The 18,453-nt window shown below is 44.8% G+C and overlaps 1 protein-coding gene across 2 annotated transcripts in view; it reads right to left on the bottom strand.

The window, feature by feature from the left end:
- Positions 1–252: 252 nt before the first annotated feature.
- Positions 253–18,453, bottom strand: part of CYP1B1 (cytochrome P450 family 1 subfamily B member 1) — an 89,333-nt gene continuing 71,132 nt past the window's right edge. Inside the window, exons 1-3 of one of the 2 annotated variants that reach the window (XM_017645311.3) lie at positions 8,068–8,702; positions 6,622–7,662; positions 253–3,912 (exon numbers count right to left, since the gene is read on the bottom strand). In XM_017645311.3, the coding sequence (XP_017500800.3) occupies positions 3,324–3,912; positions 6,622–7,661 (1,629 nt within the window). In that variant the 5' untranslated portion in view covers position 7,662; positions 8,068–8,702 and the 3' untranslated portion in view covers positions 253–3,323. Of the gene's footprint in view, positions 3,913–6,621; positions 7,663–8,067; positions 8,703–18,453 lie in introns of those variants that run through there. The other variant, XM_073214240.1, reaches the window with a different exon arrangement.

Genomic DNA, 18,453 nt, shown 5'->3' with positions numbered 1-18,453 from the left:
CTAGAATTATCATGTATATAAATGTTGAATCACTGTGTTGTACACCTGAAACTAATCTAATACTGTGTGTCAACTACCCTTCAATAAAAAATAATTAAAAAAAAAAAAAAGCAAGCAGCCTAAAATGTAGAATGGCCAAATAAAATGTTTACAGTGCAACATTTTAATTCAAGCACTTACAAATAGTAGTTGAAATAAAGAAATGCATTAGACTATATTTGCTAAAACATAAAGTAAAACTTCATAACAAGATTATGAAAGTGACTTTTATTATTTTGGTAATGGTGTCCTGTAAATACAGATACAGTTTTGGTAATTGTGTATAGGTAACTATAGATACAAAATTTTTTTAATTTGGCATATCAAAGAACAAAAGTTACATATTAATGCTGTGTCCCCAAATCTATTTCAGTTACAACTATGTATTATAGTTGCTATATACATGTTAAAAGAATATATGATAAAATGCAAGAAAAAGTTAGAGAGTTCATCTTGATAAATGAGTTAAACAAATCTAAAGAATACCTTTCCATCACAGCTGTATTATAGCTAAAAGCATACAAATTAATATATAATGCTATGTAACTATTTGATCTAATATAGATCTAATATGAAATATTAAGGCAATTAATAATATTTCACAGGTAAAGGCTAAGTTCTGAGACATAAAAGCTTTCAGATAATCCATGAAACAAACCTGAGACATCTTTTGTTTTGGGCAAAAGCAATTTTCTTACAAAGTCAAAGGTTTAATATATAAAGAAGTATTTAATAAATAATATACCTTATTACAATAACCTAGAGTAGATGTTCTGACTCTAATGGTGACCAGAGAATACAGTCTTTCTCTGACACAAATAAAATGAGGTTTCCTGATTAAGCCAGTAACCCAATTACTGGAGCCCCCAAATTTGGTTATTTTTGTTTGGTTTTGCTTTTGCTTTCTTTCCTTTAATAGATTATAAACATATTAAATAAACCAGGTAACTGCCAAGTGCCCACCTTACTTTCCTCTATATAAGCACAGCTTTCCAATTGCCAAAAACACCAGAGGAACTGAGCCTATGTGCATTAAAACAGATTTTAGCACATCTGGACCTGGTTCACTTAATGAGGCGTCCTGATTGGTACATGATTACTTTTGCTGCCACACATCTCTCAAAGTAAATATGCTAGGGCAGCCCCAAATCACTGTCTCAGCACAACTGGGGGACAGGGAGGTAATGTTTTGGAATAGCCAGTGCCAAAAAGTTTAAATGCATTGGGTAAGCCTGCTTTCTATAGTTGACTTTAGTGCCTTTAAAAATACTGGTACAGTTTTCCACATTCGAGAGGTGCAGCTATGAAACTTTATAATTAAAATTATATGAAATGTTTAATGTAAAAATCCCAAATTCAAAATAGATCTTCTGTGTTGCTAATCTTCAAAAAGAAAGGCCACTTGGGATTTAACATTAGCACATGAAACATCTTTTTTCTAAATGTCCATGCTTCAAAATAATGAATTTGTAATTGGTGGGGGAAATGCTTAATCATGTTTCTTCCTTTTCATTTTTCCCTCTTTTCTCTTACCACCCCCTGATGCAACTATCATGTACTTTCCTTTATAATTTTGATGAAAAGATTCCCAAAATCATTTTAATAAAATGTAATAAGCAGTAAGCTCACTTCCTTTGGAAGTTTATGTGCTGTGAAAGTTAAAACCTCCAACTTCACTTTGTACCTCTGCAATCTTTCATCGCATTTTTGTAAGGTTTTCAGATTATTTAGATAAACTGAACATATATTTTGTTCGAGCTTTACAATTTCACAGTTAGCAAAGTGACTGCTCGCTGGCTTGACCATCCTGAACGGCACAACCCATCTGATCAGCTCCACAGGAACACAGTGCAATCCTCAAAACAGACTCCTAAGACTACCGTCTGATTCTGACTTTCCAAAACACAACGTTACTTTTTAAAAACCATTTGAAAAAGAAACTAGGCCTCCTGTAATGGAAATTTCCCCCCTTGATACCTAATAAAGAGAACATCCAGATAAGTCACTGAATTTTTCGTTATTCATCAGGCAGACACAGGTTAAATTTCCCTGCTTTTCACAGCCTAACGGTCAGATTCCCAGTAACTTCAACTAGAAGTCGATTACCAGAATTTACAATTAAAATTTAAGCATGCCAAAAGCTTGAAATCATAACATACTAACCAGATCAATTTCAAAAAGTTTCCATGTCAAAAATATATATATATGATTGATTTAATCAAGCTCATTTCATGTATTTGAGCCCAAAATTAGTTGAATTGGTTGTACTATATGATTTGCTATGACATTATAAAAGACATACACTTTTCCAAACTTTGCTTGACTAAAATAATTAATACTATTTAATGCAATACCTAATATATACTGCTTATGAATAATTATATATGTATACATATTGAATATTATTTAGTGACTTTATTTTTAACCTACAAGACTTAATGAAATCAGTGCACTACAATCACATAATTTAAAGCTTAGCTGGGCTGTTAAATCTTTTTTTTCTTTTTTTGCTCATAATTGAAATTCTGTACTTTGGCAACAAAGACAGATATGACTTCAGTTTGGAATTTTTACAGTTTAGCAACTTACACTTTAAAATTCATGGTAAATCACTGAAACCCACTATAACCACTAAATCTTCTACTATTAATTTCTTTTTGAGCAAAATGACCATTTGACTCATGCAAAAAAGTAAGAGAAAGCATACCAGTAGGCAAAAAGATAAGTCCCTCCATAGACACTAGAGCCTATTTTATTGAAAAGGTAAGAAGGGAATGTCTGGTCCTTACCTTTTTCCTTATCACCCTCAATCATATGTCTTACACTGAAATTATTTGCCTTTGCATGTTTGACAATATATTCTGAAACTTTGCTTAATATAGTTTTCCATGGAACTAATTTCTGTACAAGGAGCATCAATCTTGGATCCCACCCATGAATGCATGGTTACTGAAGTATTTCCTCATTGGGTAGTTTTGTGTGTGCATGCATGTGTGTTTTAACTCCAAAGAATGCTCCCTCGAGAAATTATTATTACCAACATTTGAGATATATATAAAAATTCTTTGGGCCCTTTAATGCTGCCTCAAAAAATCTTCCTGTAGCTCCTGCCTAGCCCAGTGCTCATCTGAGCACATGTGTGTGAAACACATCATCTGTGGGTCAGTTGGTTTATGCTCACCTCTAAGGCAAATTGAGAAAGTGGCACAGAGGGGCTAGAAAATGTTACTCCCCATCCCCCAAATTTTACTCCACTTCTACCATATCAGCTCGCTTCTAGTTTCCTACTGGCAGTCTTCCCCAGCTTGGAACTTTTGGACAGCACTATCAAGGAGCTCCATGGACTCTCTGAGGGTCACATTGACTTTAAATGGCTTGGGTTTAATGCTCAGGCCATAATTAAAATCCATTTTCGAGGGCTCGTCTGGATTGGCCTTGAAATTGCACTGGTGGGCCAGGATGGAGATGAAGAGAAACAGCTGCACCTTGGAAAGCTCTTCCCCAATGCACCGCCGTTTGCCCACTGAAAAAATCATGACGCTGCTGGCCAGGTCCTTGTTGATGAGGCCATTGTTGTCCAGGAACCGGGCTGGATCAAAGTCATCTGGGTTAGGCCACTTCACTGGGTCATGGTTCACGGACCACTGGTTAACGAAAACCACTGTGTCCTTGGGAATGTGGTAGCCCAAGACAGAGGCACTGGCAGTAGTGGAATGAGGAATGGTAACGGGCACAAAGCTGGAGAAGCGCATGGCTTCATAAAGAAAGGCCATGACGTAGGGCAGCTTGGGCTGGTCGTCCAAGCAGGGTAGACGCTCTCTCCCCACGACCTGATCCACTTCTGCCTGTACCTGAGCCTGCACTGTAGGGTATCTGTTTGGGTTTCAAGGCAGAGGGAGAAAAAAGGTGAGGAAAATGAATTCTTCTTTCATCTAGAAAGCACATTACAATTTATTTTAATTCCACTTTTCTTTATCTAAATCAGTGACTAAATTAACATTTCTGCCCCTCCCCCCAAGAATGTTAAGACAGTTTCCTAATGTCTCACTAAATTACAAGATGGACAAATTGATCATTGTATTTCTAGTAATAAACCTCACACGGCTAATGTTCTCCCTATCATAAGTCACAAAATGTCTAAGTTTTCTCAGCCTGAAAAAGCATGATAATTTTAGGCCAAGGCTGGCTTCTCCATTTGGCATAGGAAGCCCAGGGATCAGGACCCACAATACTTTTCAGGGGTCCATGGAAGTCTTTTCATTTCTTTAAAAATCAAAAGAAAACATCTTAGTATATAATTTGAGTATGTTTATAGCAATGTAGTCATAACACACAGTTAAAAAATGTTTTTATGGAGGAAGGCATCTACAAAGGCAAAAGAGCCTAGAACCCACGAAAGTCTAAATGCAGTGCTTAAAGCAGACCCTTTTTATCCCCTCATCTCCCTAGACAATTCTAACAGATACACTGTTCTCATTTTATTCAAAGATAATTGCTCTCATAATAAAAAAGCTACATATCTCCTAAATATTTAAAGGCGAACTTCTAGTGTTCATGATATTATGGTACAAACTACAATACTTATTCACTGCTGGTGATACAAACTAGTACAATGCTTTTGGAAAACAAAAGCTTAGTACAAAGCAAGATCCATGAAGATGACCCCTCTTCCCTTTTTTAGCCCAGTAATTCATGCCTGGAAATGTATTTTTAGCAAATAACAGGTACTAAAATATATAATCACAACAATAGCTGAAATTTTTTAAAAGGCAATCAACAACATAAAAGATCAAGAAATCGTTAACATGATGATATGTTATGGCAAAATATTATGTAGCCATCAAAAATTACTAAAATAAAGTTTAAAAGATGGAGAAACATCAAAAGTAAAAAAAATGTAAATACTGCAACTCTAAAAAAAATTAAAGCAATGTATGTGCTGAAATTATGGGTGATTTTAAAAATTGCTTCATTGGCATCATACTTCAGACGTTTGCAAACTTTTTCATAAGGAGCGAGACAGTAAATATTTTAGGCTTTGCTAACCAAACCTTCTATGTTGCAGCTATTTAACCCTGCCTTGTGCCATAATGTGAAAACAGCCATAGATAATACGTAAATGAGTCAGCATGGCCATACTATGATAAATCTTATATACAAAAATAGGTAGTGTGATTTGCCAACACCTGTCATATTGTCTTTTCACTAAAAAGAAGAAAAACATATCAGCTATACTGAATCTAAAGTGACCCAAATTTTATATTCTTTTGCTGCCCAATTCAGTTTCTAATGAAACAGAAAGGATGTTTCTAAAGATAATATACTTAAGGGAGATGCAAAAGACCTATTGATCCCAGATTGGGATGTCTTTTTCCTGGCCTATTATTGACTTTATACAGGATCTTAATATTGAAAATCGATTTTAAATATACAGAAAAATTCAATTTGTAAGAGTAGCTGTATAGTAGCTTAGGAAATATAGGTTGCAGTGAATTCTAATATGAAAAGAAGCTGTCTTTGCCTTCCAGTTTCTGGAGCGCCAGCAAATTTGGCATCTCTCATCGCTTGCTTATGTGCCAAGGAATGGCACAACCAGGATTTCTGGTCTCTCAAGGATTTCTGGCCCCAAGGGTAGGGTTAGCCAGAAAAAATACAGGCCGCCCAGCTAAATCTGAAGCTCAGATAAACAATGGCTAATCTTCTAGCGTAAGTATGTCTTATGTAAAATGTATCAATTTGCTAGCAAATTCCGATACCTGAAACCTGTTCGATTTGTGCGTGCACTGAGCCTCATAGAAGTCTGAGACCTTAATCAAGGTGGGTACTGGGGACCGGCTAACCAACTGAGTCAGGACCAGGGGGCCAGAAAGGTCTGCAGGCGCCTCGTGACTTCCCTTTTTGCCTTTCTAGATGCTGCCGTTTCTTTACCCCGGCACTACTGCTACAATAGCGCTGCGGTTTTATAAACCCAATACAGCCCGCTGGTTTCTGGCCGCCTTCCTAAACTTCAGTTCGGGTTAACTGTCTGCGGGGCCAGGCCTGCGGGCCTCAGGGCTGACCTCCCAGCGCTTCCTTTGCTTGGGAGCAAAGCCCGGACGCACGGCTGGCTTTTAGCACCAGGGCTGGGCGGTCTCGGATCCGCGCTGACTACTGGCGGAGCCGATTGGGCTGCTGTGTTTACTTAACATATTTACTGCGTTACCCGTTCTTTCGGAATAGTTCCAATTTTGATTCTCCTTTGCTAAGGAGGAAGAGATCAGGGCTGATATGCGAGCACTTTGAAAATCTTATTTTTTCGGGGGGGGGTTCTCACAAATTGTTCCCACTCGGAATGGTAGCTGGCGGGTCAGAAATGCTGAGCGGCCGGGGCTCCCTCGGTGGTATGTGTGCGCGCCCCTCTCCGCCCGCGTTGTGCTTTTCCTGAGCTGCGCTTCCCGAACATGATCTGGCACATGATTAGTGGGGACCTGAAGCGAAACCCCAACCCTGGGCGCTGGTCACGACCTCAGCATATTCTTGTCCTACTCTGCCTTTTACAGAAGAGGAAGGGAAGGTCCGGTCCACGCCTCCTGGAGGCTTTACCTGGTGAACAGGATGAGCAGCCACTGCAGCGCGGTGGAGAGAGTATCTTGGCTGGCGCCAAAGATGTCAGTGACAGTGGCCGGCACGTACTCCACGTCCAGCCGCGCGCCACCGTTGCCCGAGCCTTCTACCGCCATTTTTCCCGCCGAGAGGATGAAGGCGTCCATCAGGTCGCGGGGGTCGGCCCCGGGCCGTAGGCTTTCGCGGTGACTCAAGAACTTGTCCAGGACAAAGTTGCTGAAGTTGCGGTTGAGCTGCTCGAATTCGCGGAACGCCGTGCGCACAGGGTTGGGGAAGCGCTGCAGCCAGGGCAGCACGTCCACCAGGCTGCCCGCGCCCACGGTGCGCCCAAACGCCTCGTTGTGGCTGAGCAGCTCGCGGAACTCGGCGTCGTCGTGGCTGTAACGGCAGCCGAAGCACACGGCGCTCATGACGTTGGCCACGGCCACCACGGTCAGTGGCCGCGGGTCCAGGAAGGCGCCCCCCGCGCTGCCGCGCACCAGCAGCGCCACCAACTCGCGCGCCTCGCCCAGCACATGGCTCTCGAGGACGCGGCGGCTGTGCGGCTGGCGAGCGGAGAAGGCTCGCAGGGTGCTGTGCGCCGCGCGCCGCTGCACCTTCCAGAGCTGGGAATACTGGCCGAAAGCCAGGCTGCGGCCGCCCGACACCACGCGGAAAGAGGCGAAGGGAGGCCGGTCAGCGAAGGCGGCGCTCTGCTGCACCAGGGCCTGGCGGATGGCGCGCTCGCCGTTCAGCACCACCACCCGGCAGCTGCCCAGGCGGATCTGGAAGACGTCGCCGTAGCGCCGCGCCAGGCGCGCGAAAGCGAGGTGCGGCGCCGGGCCCAGAGCTGCGGCGTTTCCGATCAGCGGCCACGCAAAGGGGCCGGGGGGCGCGGACCCCGGCTGTCGCCGCCGCTGCCTCAGCCACTGGCCCACATGCACCGCGGCCAGAACCGAGAGGAACAGCAGGAGCGTGGTCTGCTGGGCCGACAGCGGGCCCGGCGGCAGAGGATCGTCCGGGCTGAAGTTGGTGGCCATGCTGGAGAGAGAAGGACGAAAGCGTGACACTCAGGTGTGCGGAGAAAGGAGCGGGCGCCCCATGCCCCTACCGTGTACCCATCCTCGGGCCACCGTGCGCTGTTGGGTAGGGAGGAGGTCGTACGTAGGTCAGGTCAGGACTGGCTCACTGGAGAGGCCGCCGAAAATGCCACTTCCCACCCCAAACCCATTTCCCAAAGGAGAAGGGAAGGGGCTTGTTTCCGCCTCTCGGTGACCCAGACTCCTCGCCCCACCCCAGCCGCGTAACGGTTCCTGCAATTCAGGGCATCAAGGCAGTAGCGCTCACTAAGTGCCCACCACCCCGGCTTCTGCGCCACCCGTACCCTGGTCTGCGAGAACACATCACACAAGGCCGCTGGGAAGGCCGCTCGGCGGATGCACTGACCTGCGAGGAGACGCAGTTTCCAGCGGCACGGGACTGCGGGCTCCGAAAGCAGGCTGGGGCCTTTATGAAAGGCAAAACGTCAACCAGGGTGTCCTGAGGAAAACGGAGCCCGCCCTGGACACCTGCTACCAGCTTTGGGAGCTTTAGCGCCCACTCTGGAGTCTCTAGGCGTCGTCAGAGGCAGGGGTGCTTGGATTAGGATGGGAACGGAGGACAGTGCCTCCTTTGTCCAGCAGCGCTGCACCTTGGGGCCTTGGCAAAGTCGGGGTTTTCTCACAGCGTGGGGATTAAGACTGGGGGTCGAGTGGAATAAATACCCAGCCCTCACGACCCCCGCGCGGCTCGGACAGCTTGAGTTGCAGAGGTGTATCCCGTTTGCACACAGTCACCCCAGAGAGTCAGAATGCGCCATCCACTTCTCTGGTTTTTAAGGTCTGTGTAGGGGGTGGAGGCAGCACGACCTGGTGGGGCGGGGCTTGCGGGGGCGGGGCTTGCGGGACCATTCCCGCTGCATGGACACCGACAGGGGTTCCCGCGCGCTGACGGTCGCGCGAGGCGGCCGCCGTGCACCCCGACGGCCTCGGCGCAGTAGCTGGCAGCTTTGCTAGCTGTGGCAGTTTGTCCGAAAACCACTCTTAATTATAGTCACCCCCAATCGAGGCCGCACTGTTTCCTTGGAAGTGCACTAGGGACAGAACCTGACCAATCCCGCTGCGCTGTCCCTGGGAGCGCGCCGTGTCCCGAGCGCACGACCTCTTCTCGCGCAGTGACTTGAACTTCGTTCCCCTAGAGAAAACAGCGCGGAATCTTTAGGCGCCCGAGCCAAGAAAGGAAACCTGTGAGTTTGGAAAGGTTCGCCTTACAGCATCCCTAGTTTTTTCTTTTTTTTTCATAACGTTCTCGCAAACAAATCGGTTCCTCAGATAAGGCCCTTTGGCGCACAAAGTTCTTCCATCTCGTGCGGCGAGATCAAGAATCCCTAAAGATCGCCTGTCCTCCGCCCCAGGGCCCCGACTGTGCTTGGCGCACAAAGGCCGGCACTGGCCCTGAGGTTCGAGCGTAGAAACACCTCCAGGTGGCGCCGCCCACTGGAGGACGCGGGGCCGCGCTGGCCGCGTCCCAGGCCCTGGCCGCAGGGCCGGGAGCCAAGGTGGGGCGAACACCGGGGCAAGGAGGGGAGGGAGAGCGCTCTGAAATTCTCTGGAAGGAGGAGGAGACAAATCGCGCGCCTGAGAACTCCATCGGGTTGAAAAGTTTCTCTGCTGTCGCCTCCCCCTTGCGTGCGGAGCTCGGGCTTGCGTGCTTCTGCTTCTGGAAAGTCGGCACCAGTCATATCCCTGGGCGCTTCTCACGGCACCTGACACGCCGAGGCGGCGGCGGGGGCGGGGGCCGAGGGCGGGGTGCGCGCCGCCACCACCCTCCGCGGCGCACGCACAGCCGCGCCTGCCGGGTCAGCGAGGCGGCCGCCCGGGCCACCACCCGAAGGCCGGATCTGGGCGCGCGCGCGGGAGGTGGGGACGCTTCCTTCAAAGAGGAAGCCGCAGGTGCCGGGGCGGTGGTAGCCTACCGGCCGGCTGCACCCTTCCTACCGGCTGGTACAAAGTATTTTCAACTCCCTGAAGAGAAAAAGCCTTCTCCACAAGCTAGGGAAAGGTGGGTTGTGTGATAGTTAACTAGGTAGCAATTGTACCTCCGGACCTCTGGTGTCCTCAAAAGTAAATATAAGTTTTGCGCGTTTACCACGTGACAACCCTGAGCTTTGAGCTTTCCTTGAGTTTGGAATCTCTATTGTTTACCGTTTACAGATGCGGAAACGGGGGTTCAGAGAGGTTACGTGACTTACTCAAGATCACACACACTATAATAATACAGTTACACTCATATGTTCTCAAATGATTCCTCTTTCCAAGGAAATGATTGAAATGATTAAATGGTCAAAGTGGGGTGTTTTTCTACCTCCCTACCTTCTCTCTCACCAGCTATCAAGAGATGGAGCCAGGGTTTGAACTCATGAAGTTCCACTCTGTACCCGTTATACAGGTTTATAAGGAAAGAAATCCTTAGATAAAAGGATATTGGGATAGAATATATGCATAAATGCCTTCTTTCCTGCCTGCTAAAAAAAAATGGCTGGAAGAATAATTTTAATAGTTATTTTTGTTTACAGAACTGAGAATTCTGAGATGACAAAGAACTGGAAATTGGTTTTATATGAGGGAGGCTGTGGACTGTGCCTCATACCTAACATTGGAATAACTGGTTAAATTTGAAAGAAAAATAAAGGAGCATCTGAAAAGAGTCTGACTTCTTAAGCAACTGAAACCAACAAATAAAAAATCTGACCTGATAAGAAAAAAAACATGTTTTTTTAAAGTTTCCATTCAGTAGTTTTTGAGAGGTTCTCTGGAAATGATGTCACACACCATAATGGAGTACTCAGATCCATAATGAAGTTAGTTTTTGAGCAACTGGGTAGATCAGCTCTGGTTTCCCAGAGTGTATTGGCCTACCTATCCTCTGAAATGCGTTTCATAGCAACCTTACAATGTCCAGCTTTATCAAGACCCTTGTCTAATAATTCAAGACTGCTGCATGCATCAATCACTAGACTTTAATTTAGTAGATGGAAATTGTCTAGGAGCTAATGCCAATTCTGAGCTACCAACATTCCTGAAAGCCTTTAATCACAGTATCTCTACCAGCATCATAGTGAATGGAGACTGTCTTTAACCCAAGTCAATTCCTATCTTATAAAGTATAAAATGAGGCTGTTCTAAGACCTCCTGTTAAGGCCATGAAGTTTTTAGATAAACTAGATGCCCACCTTCCTACCACAGCAAATAGTTCAAGCATATCCTCCAGGCTATGGTGCCTTGGGCCTCAGCTCTTGTTCTAGGACATACCTTTAAAAAGCAGAAGAACCAGTTGGGCAAATGCTTTCAGAAAGATAGGCCCTTATCAATTACGACAAACCAAATGACAGGCTATGGGAACACCTTCTTCAGAATTTGCAGGCCTCAGGTTCTCCCAGGCTCTGTGGGGTAGACCTCTGTTGGAAGGTCCATCTGGTACCTGATGAAGACTTTAGGTGAATCAAAAGTGGCCTTTGGGTATCCCTGACGCAGCTTAAAGTAAGGCCTCCCTCTAGTGAGAAGCCACCCCAGGCTGTTGAATTGTCAACACAACTTCTCCACCAAAGCCAGCCTCCAAGGCCCTGGGAGTCAACACAGAATATGGGGATTTCAACCCACCTCCCCATCTCAAACTGCAATTGTGTGCTGCAAATAACTTTCAAAAGAACAGTTAAGCTAGAGAAAAAGTGTAAAGTAGAGGTTTAAAACACCCTGTATTGTACTGATTCCAAAGAACAGAAACCCAGCTTAAGCTTGTTTAAGCAGGACAGGAATGCCCACACTGGCTCATGGGCAGGGAAGGATGACTGTGGTACTTCACATAACAGAGAATCTGGGGCTGCTCTCTCCTATCCCTGCCATGCTGGTCTCTGCTTGGGCTTTGTTCTGCACACTCCCTTCATGTGGGAAGGCTGGCTGTGGGCGGCCTCAGATTAACCATCCCAAGAAAAAGAGAATATCTCTGCCAAGGTCATTTTACAGGCCCCTGGAAGGATGCCTACATGCCAGGCCAGTATCAGGCCATCTCTGTAGCCAAGGGGTTAGGTCTGTTCTGAGGAAAAAGGACGGCAGGGAAAGGACATACCAGGAAACCAAAGATTAGAGCCTCCACAGTTCTCATGCATCCCCTTTGGGTTGAAGGATGACCCCAACTTTTTTATTATTATTTTAAATCAGCGAATGAGATAGTTGCACTACACCTGGAGCCAGTATCCAGGAAAGCCCATCCCTGATGTCATCATGCTAGAAGCTGGTTTTCTTCATGGGCTTACTCTCTAGCCTAATCCCTGTCTGGATTTTATAAGTAGACGCTGTGCTCCTCCCACCCCCTCCAAACGCACATATATACATGCACTGAGAAGAGAGTGGAGTAGAAGCAGCAATCTCTGACAAGTCTTTGACGTGAAGGGTGGGCAAGAATCAGTAACCAGACACACACTCTGTAGGCAGAGAAACGAAAAAGGAGACACACCAAGTGTCCAAGGCGGCTGAGAGTACAGCAGAGGGGGGAGCGGTAGGATCCATGGGCTGGGGATTGAGAGGATCCTTAGGAGTTAATACCAACACCCTTTGCCCCACCTGACCAGCTTTTGCTTCTTTCCTCCTGGTAATACACAGGCTGAGAATTGCACAGCTAAAATATATACCTTATTTCATTAATCTGAGAGGTGATCATTTGTAGGATGCACCATTATTTATGTACTAACATAAAGGCAGGGGAGCTATTGATAGTAATTATGCCATTGACTGTGAAACATATTCTGATTTCAGAGATGTTAAAATTGTTTTCTTTTTAAGTGCATTTTAGAGTTGACAAAATACTCTGCATGCCTGCAACGACCCCTGGACTCTGTACCTTTGTAGAGATGAAGCGGTGGTGATCCTGGGGTTTCTTGGGATAGGACAGTTGGGGCTAGGAGCCTCCCCTTCCATTTGTATAATTTGATGTGGACAATGATGTTTTCTCCATCCTATGTAAAGTGTGGATAGAAGCTGCTTCGGAGATTTTGCTAATTTTATCGACCTAAATAAATCTAATAAAAAGACAGTCACTTGCTAAATCAGTGAATCTTAGCACAAGGTTTCTCAGCCCTCCTCCCCTTCCAACCTGTTTGCCCCACTAACCTCTTTCCATATAATCTGGTATTTGGGAAAGCCACACAGCTGTGCTATATTATTCTAGTTTCACACAAAAATACTTTCATAGGTATTTAGAAGTAAAAGGACATCAGTGTCTGCAATTTACTCTCAAATGGTCAAGGAAAAAGAGAAAGAGAAGGGAAGAGAGAAGATGATGATAAAGCAAATGTGGTAAAGTGTTCATAATTGGAGAACTTGGGTAAATCAGAGTTCTTTGTAATGTTTTTGGAACATGTCTGTAAATTTGAAATAATATGTTAATATTAAAAGTTACTAAAAATAAAAAATAAGAAAAAATATCTTCCTAACATCATGATCTTACATTGTCTTCTCAGCTTTTATTGGGAATCTCTTATAAAAAAGACCATGAGAGGAACCTGGGATTGAGACGTCATTCAATCGTCTCTGTCTGATATGTTGTTCCTAGGATTCAGGACTAAGAAAAAGTTGGTGCTTAATTGCAGTAGTTTTCCTCAGCATAATGTGATACAACATTTACCTTCTTTGCTGTCCTTGCTCTTCGAATAGTTTGAATGCACAGTAAGTCTTTAGGTGAATGATCTTTTTTCTTTTCCCTAAAAATAAACATTTACCAAGTCACTGAGAAAATGCATAAATTAACAACAAGTAAAGCACACACGCATATGGAAAATGTACATTTGAGGTCAGCTAAATTTCAACATTAGCCAAAGGCATGTTGACTGGTACAGGTTCCAGATCTGGGATAGATTCTTGGTTGAGGATCTCTCTTGGTTGATAAGATTCCAGTCCTTTTTTTTCTTCATTAACTTCTTAGTTTTTAGGATTATATCTGTATTTCACACATGTTTCCTTCTGTTTCCACAAAGGGACAAAAACTCAGGTCAAAAACAGCAGTCACATCCAGGCTTGAGAAAATAACTGGTAGTTAAATAACTTGGGTGGTTACTCCCCAACAATAATTTCCCAAAACGGAACACAAGGGCTGGAAATTATATATTGACTTTTGACTGTCAACCCCAAGCAGGGTTTTTCCATCTATGATGGAAGCATTCATTGGTCAGCTGTAGCCTGTCACGTGGCTGGACAACTAGGGTTAGAAAGCTCTAAATGTTAGGAGGTTCTCCCCAGCATAAGGAAGGAATCTAGAGAAAATGTTCTTGTCTTCCACTGAACTCAAGGCTACCCTTAGGAGGAAAATAAACCAAGACTAATTCCCCTTTCACACACCAGCATGTCACATGTTTGAAGGTGGCTTTTGTGCTGCCCTGGAGCCATCCTCTCACCAAATAAGAAACACCCCAATTTCTTCCATTACTCTTTAAGTAACTGGGCTTTCTAGAACCTTATCCAGCTTATCTATGCCTTCTAGACAATAAGTTTCCAATATGCCTAAGTATATACCTAAAACTGAACACAATACCCCCAAAGGTGACATTCTGTCCAGCCCAGAGCGACATTAGTTACTTCCCACCAGCCAGGTAGCCTTTCTTCTGATGCAGTTTTTGGACTGTTTAAAAATATCTGCATCCCACTGTTGTGCCCATACTAAGCTTGTGATCAAACTAAAGTCTTCAACTTTTATTATAAGACTCAATACCACTCTGAGTCTTTAATGGCACTTGTGCAACTGATTAAAAAAAAAGAAATATGAGATTTTATATTGATTTCTCTTAAATGCATTTTGAGGCTTTAAGGCAGTTTTCCAGCTCATGGAGTCTATATTGATACTGTTGCTGGCCCTGAGGGCCAGAGACCAGAACAGGAGCAGGGAAACAATATGAGGTAAGCATGTCCAAGGGCCAGGTGACCACTAGCCCACTCTGGACTACTTCTAGGTCAAAAAACTTGGGACTGTGGTTTGTATTATACATCCACATTATTATACATCCACAATGTTACATATATGTGTGTGTTTGTGTGTGTGTATATAAAAAAATCTGTTTTGCCAGATATAAATTCTTAAAACACACACACATAGTACATGAATAGACACTTGCTGCAAATGATTCCATCAGTACATAAGAATATGCAGAAAAATCAGAAAGCCCGTATTCCTCCTCCTCTTCAGATGTCGCCATGGGAACCATGTGCCTTCTGTCTGTGTATGTGTGTATGTTTGTGCAAATGTATGTATTTTTCATACAAGTGAGATCATACTAGAATTACTTCTCTGTGACTTTTTTTCCCCACTTAACAATTGTCTTGGTGACCACAATAGAAGGTATATATCTACGTCGTGCTTTTCAACTATTATATGGTATGACTGTAACATAATTTATTGAAACAATTCTCTTAGTCATTTGTGTTGTTTCCAACTTACCAGTAGTCTCCACAGTAGGGACTCCACTTTTCTGTGCTATCACATATACATTTGCATGTGTTTCTTATGCATTTTTTAAAAGGTCTTGATACGCTCTCCTTGTCTTTCCAAAAGGCCTGTCAGTCTGCATCCTCAGGAACCTGGAATTTTCTGCCAAGTAGTGTACTAAAATACTTTTCCATCTATAAAGAACTGTTGCCTTAATTTAGCTTTGCAAATGTAGAACAAAAACAAACAAAACAAAAATGTTACTTGTCTTTCACACCTACTCCTTACTTGTGTGTGGATCGACTCCTCTTCCTGACCGAGGAGGGAAATCCCCAGATTAAAACCTGTAAGACGTTATAGGGGTAACATTCCAACTTTCCACATCCATGTGTAAGATAGCACAGAAGCCAAGGTGGGAGAGTGGCCTCGGTGTGCCATGATATCCTCTCTGAGATGATGGCAATTCTTTACAGGCCCCTGGGCACAGACCCAAATACCTGCCGGGCTTGTCTAATCCTCCAGAGGAGAGTAAAAGCAATAAAAGCAGCATGCCGTGATCATCAAGGGTTTGGCTTCTGGGACCAGGTACTCCTCTGTGTGAGGCCCAGCTCTCTTATTTACAAGCAGGAACACTGGCCATACCTTTTAACTTTTCTGAGTCTTTTGTACAGGAGGGATAATAATATCCCAACCCCAGAGGGTAGTCATGAAGATTAAAGGAGATGCTGTGAGGGAACTAACCAGTTTAGATAACGGCAGAGTGAATTCTCACTGAAGTTAGCCATTCTTATCATTACTGCCACTGCTGCAGAGCCCTTATTCCTGTCCAGTAAAATCAGAGTCAAGCAAGGGCTTGGATCTCACAAGAATAAATACATGGTCTGCTTGGTTCAGTGTGACGACTCTCAGGACGAAACACCTTTAACCACCCACAAGCTCCTGAAAGTCTAAGGGGACATCGGCCACCTGGCTTCCTGAGGCTGTACCTGGAGTGGTTAATAGCACCACTCCAAGCCAGCCTGTGTCTGCATCTGGCTTTGCCTCTCATAGCTGAGTGACTGTACGGCTGCAAATCCCTTTTCCTGGTACAGTTTGCCCTTGGGCAACATGGAAGTGACACGAGGACCTACTGCAGAGGGTTGTGGAGAGGCTAAATGAGCGATGCATGTGAAGCTTTTAAAGCAGTACCTGGCACCTGGCAGGGACTTAGACAGCATCAGCTATTATCATTTGTTGCCTCCTCTAAAAGGCTGACCTCAGAGCCGTCTGCTCTTGGCAGAAGGGCTCAGCACCAAGAGTCAATTTGCGCTGTCCTCCAACTCCCAGATGGCGGCTGTCCAGTACTTCCTCACCTCAGTTCACCTCACCCAGATGTGCTCCATTCAGGACCGTGAGTACAGAGGCAGTCCTCTAGGTTAGAGGATGCCATGTTCCCAGGAGACCCTGGGCGAAAGATCTGCTGGGTTCCATCCTAAAAGTATTGCCAGTCCCTCTGTGGCTTTCATGCTTTGCAGCCCTGTGGTAGGAGGCTCCAGAAGAACACTCATGCAATTACTGCCAAGGAGAGTAGAGAAAACACCACTCTACACAGTGCAAATGGGAAAGAGCTCAAAGGTATTCTGCTGTGGAGCCACCCAGTGATTTATATAAATGAAACAATGCTCTCCAGCTTCCCAGAAGATACCACCTTCTTTTCTTTACATTACAGGCCTGGGTGGCAGCGCACTATGGCCTCAGACCTGGGGCATACGGCACATCTAGGAACTACACTGAAGAAGCTGAGGCCATCCCGGCAGCCTGTCCCCAAAAGCAGGACAGGGAAGCTCTCAGCTCTCCCTTCTTAAGTGCCAGGGAGGAAATTGTCCAGAATGCTCCCCCATCCAAAATGAGAAGTTAAATTCAATAGTCCTAACTTTGGTGGTAACTAAGCTCAGTGTCTGCTTTGCTAGTGTGCTGAGTCAGTCCCTGGGGGCTTATTCACTCTAAGTGTTGGAATGCAGAAAGAAGGAGGGGCTTGTCAGTTTCTGAGCCCTGAAAGCACGGCATCTGGCCTGTTCAGGTATGGTTGGGCCCTCTTACCACTGCTGAGCCCTTAGGCACCTGCTCTCCATCCACTATTTCAGGGACTTCCTGTTACAATAAAGATGTCACAGAGTTCTGAGCTCCCAGGTGACCAGCACCAAACCCCAGTGGAATACCTGGGCTAGTGGTGAAATGGAAATGTCCTTCCCCAGCAAGGACACATGAGGGACTCTGGGCTAGCAGGAGCCCTCATCTCTGTTCCCTTTTTCTGCTGGGCTCTGTGCACAATAGTTGAGACCCCTAAGGCAGAACAGAGAAATGAAAATCAAATTACACATACCATTTAATTTACAAGGAATAAACACACCAACAGTTTTGAGTGCCATGTGCAGAGCACTGTGTCCAGCTTAATGGGTGGACAACCCTCCTCTCTGATGTTAGAGTCCTAAGACTAGAGCCTGTGGCCTAATGTCTAGACTCTGTCCTCTTAGGGTGCCTCACAGCATAAAACAAGTCAGCACAGAGAAAGGAAAGAGGCTAATGTTCCCCCAGTGTCAGGCATGGTGTTCTATACTTTACATCCACTATTTCACTTACTTCTCCTAATCATCCTAAAAGTACTGCTAGTTTTAGCTTACTTTACATATAAGGGGATTAAGGTTCAGAGGTGGTGAGCTATTTGCCACAAGTTACACAGGAAACTTGGGGGCTAAGATCTGAATTCTTTGGGCTCCAGGCCCATCTGTCCCACAGCAGTAAACACTCATTACCTTACTGCCTAGCATCCTAGATCTTACAGAAGGCCCTGCCCTCCCTTCTGACTCCCTATGTGAAGATTTCTCTGGCGCTGTTATGCTTGCTGAGGACCCAAGTCTGTCACACCAGATTTGCTGACTCCTTGGTTCCTGAAGCATCTTGGTTCCAGGGCATGACTCCATTCAAACCCTTGTCCACCCTTCCCAGTGCAGAGCACCCTGGGTATCTGCCCTTAAACAACATTTAATCTCTGTAACACACAATCCAATCTTAGGAGGGCTTAGGAAATTTTCCTTTAAAGTAGTGGCTGATACATGCAGAAAACTGGAATGAAACCTCCACATGCTCACGACTAGATCTGCTACACTCAAATCCATTTACTGAGATTACTATAAAATTCTCACTGTCCCAAATCCCCATAAATGATCATTTTATTTAGAAGTAAATGAGCAAAGGGATGATCTCATAGGCCTCCATGCCAAAATCTTATCTCAAGGCTTCTCAGATGCTCTGTTCTGGGGACCTTTTTATACTCTTAAAAATTAT

The sequence above is a fragment of the Manis javanica genome, chromosome 1, assembly GCF_040802235.1.
Source record: "Manis javanica isolate MJ-LG chromosome 1, MJ_LKY, whole genome shotgun sequence".
NCBI classification, from domain to species: Eukaryota; Metazoa; Chordata; class Mammalia; order Pholidota; family Manidae; genus Manis; species Manis javanica.
This window is presented reverse-complemented; position numbering and strand designations above follow the sequence as displayed.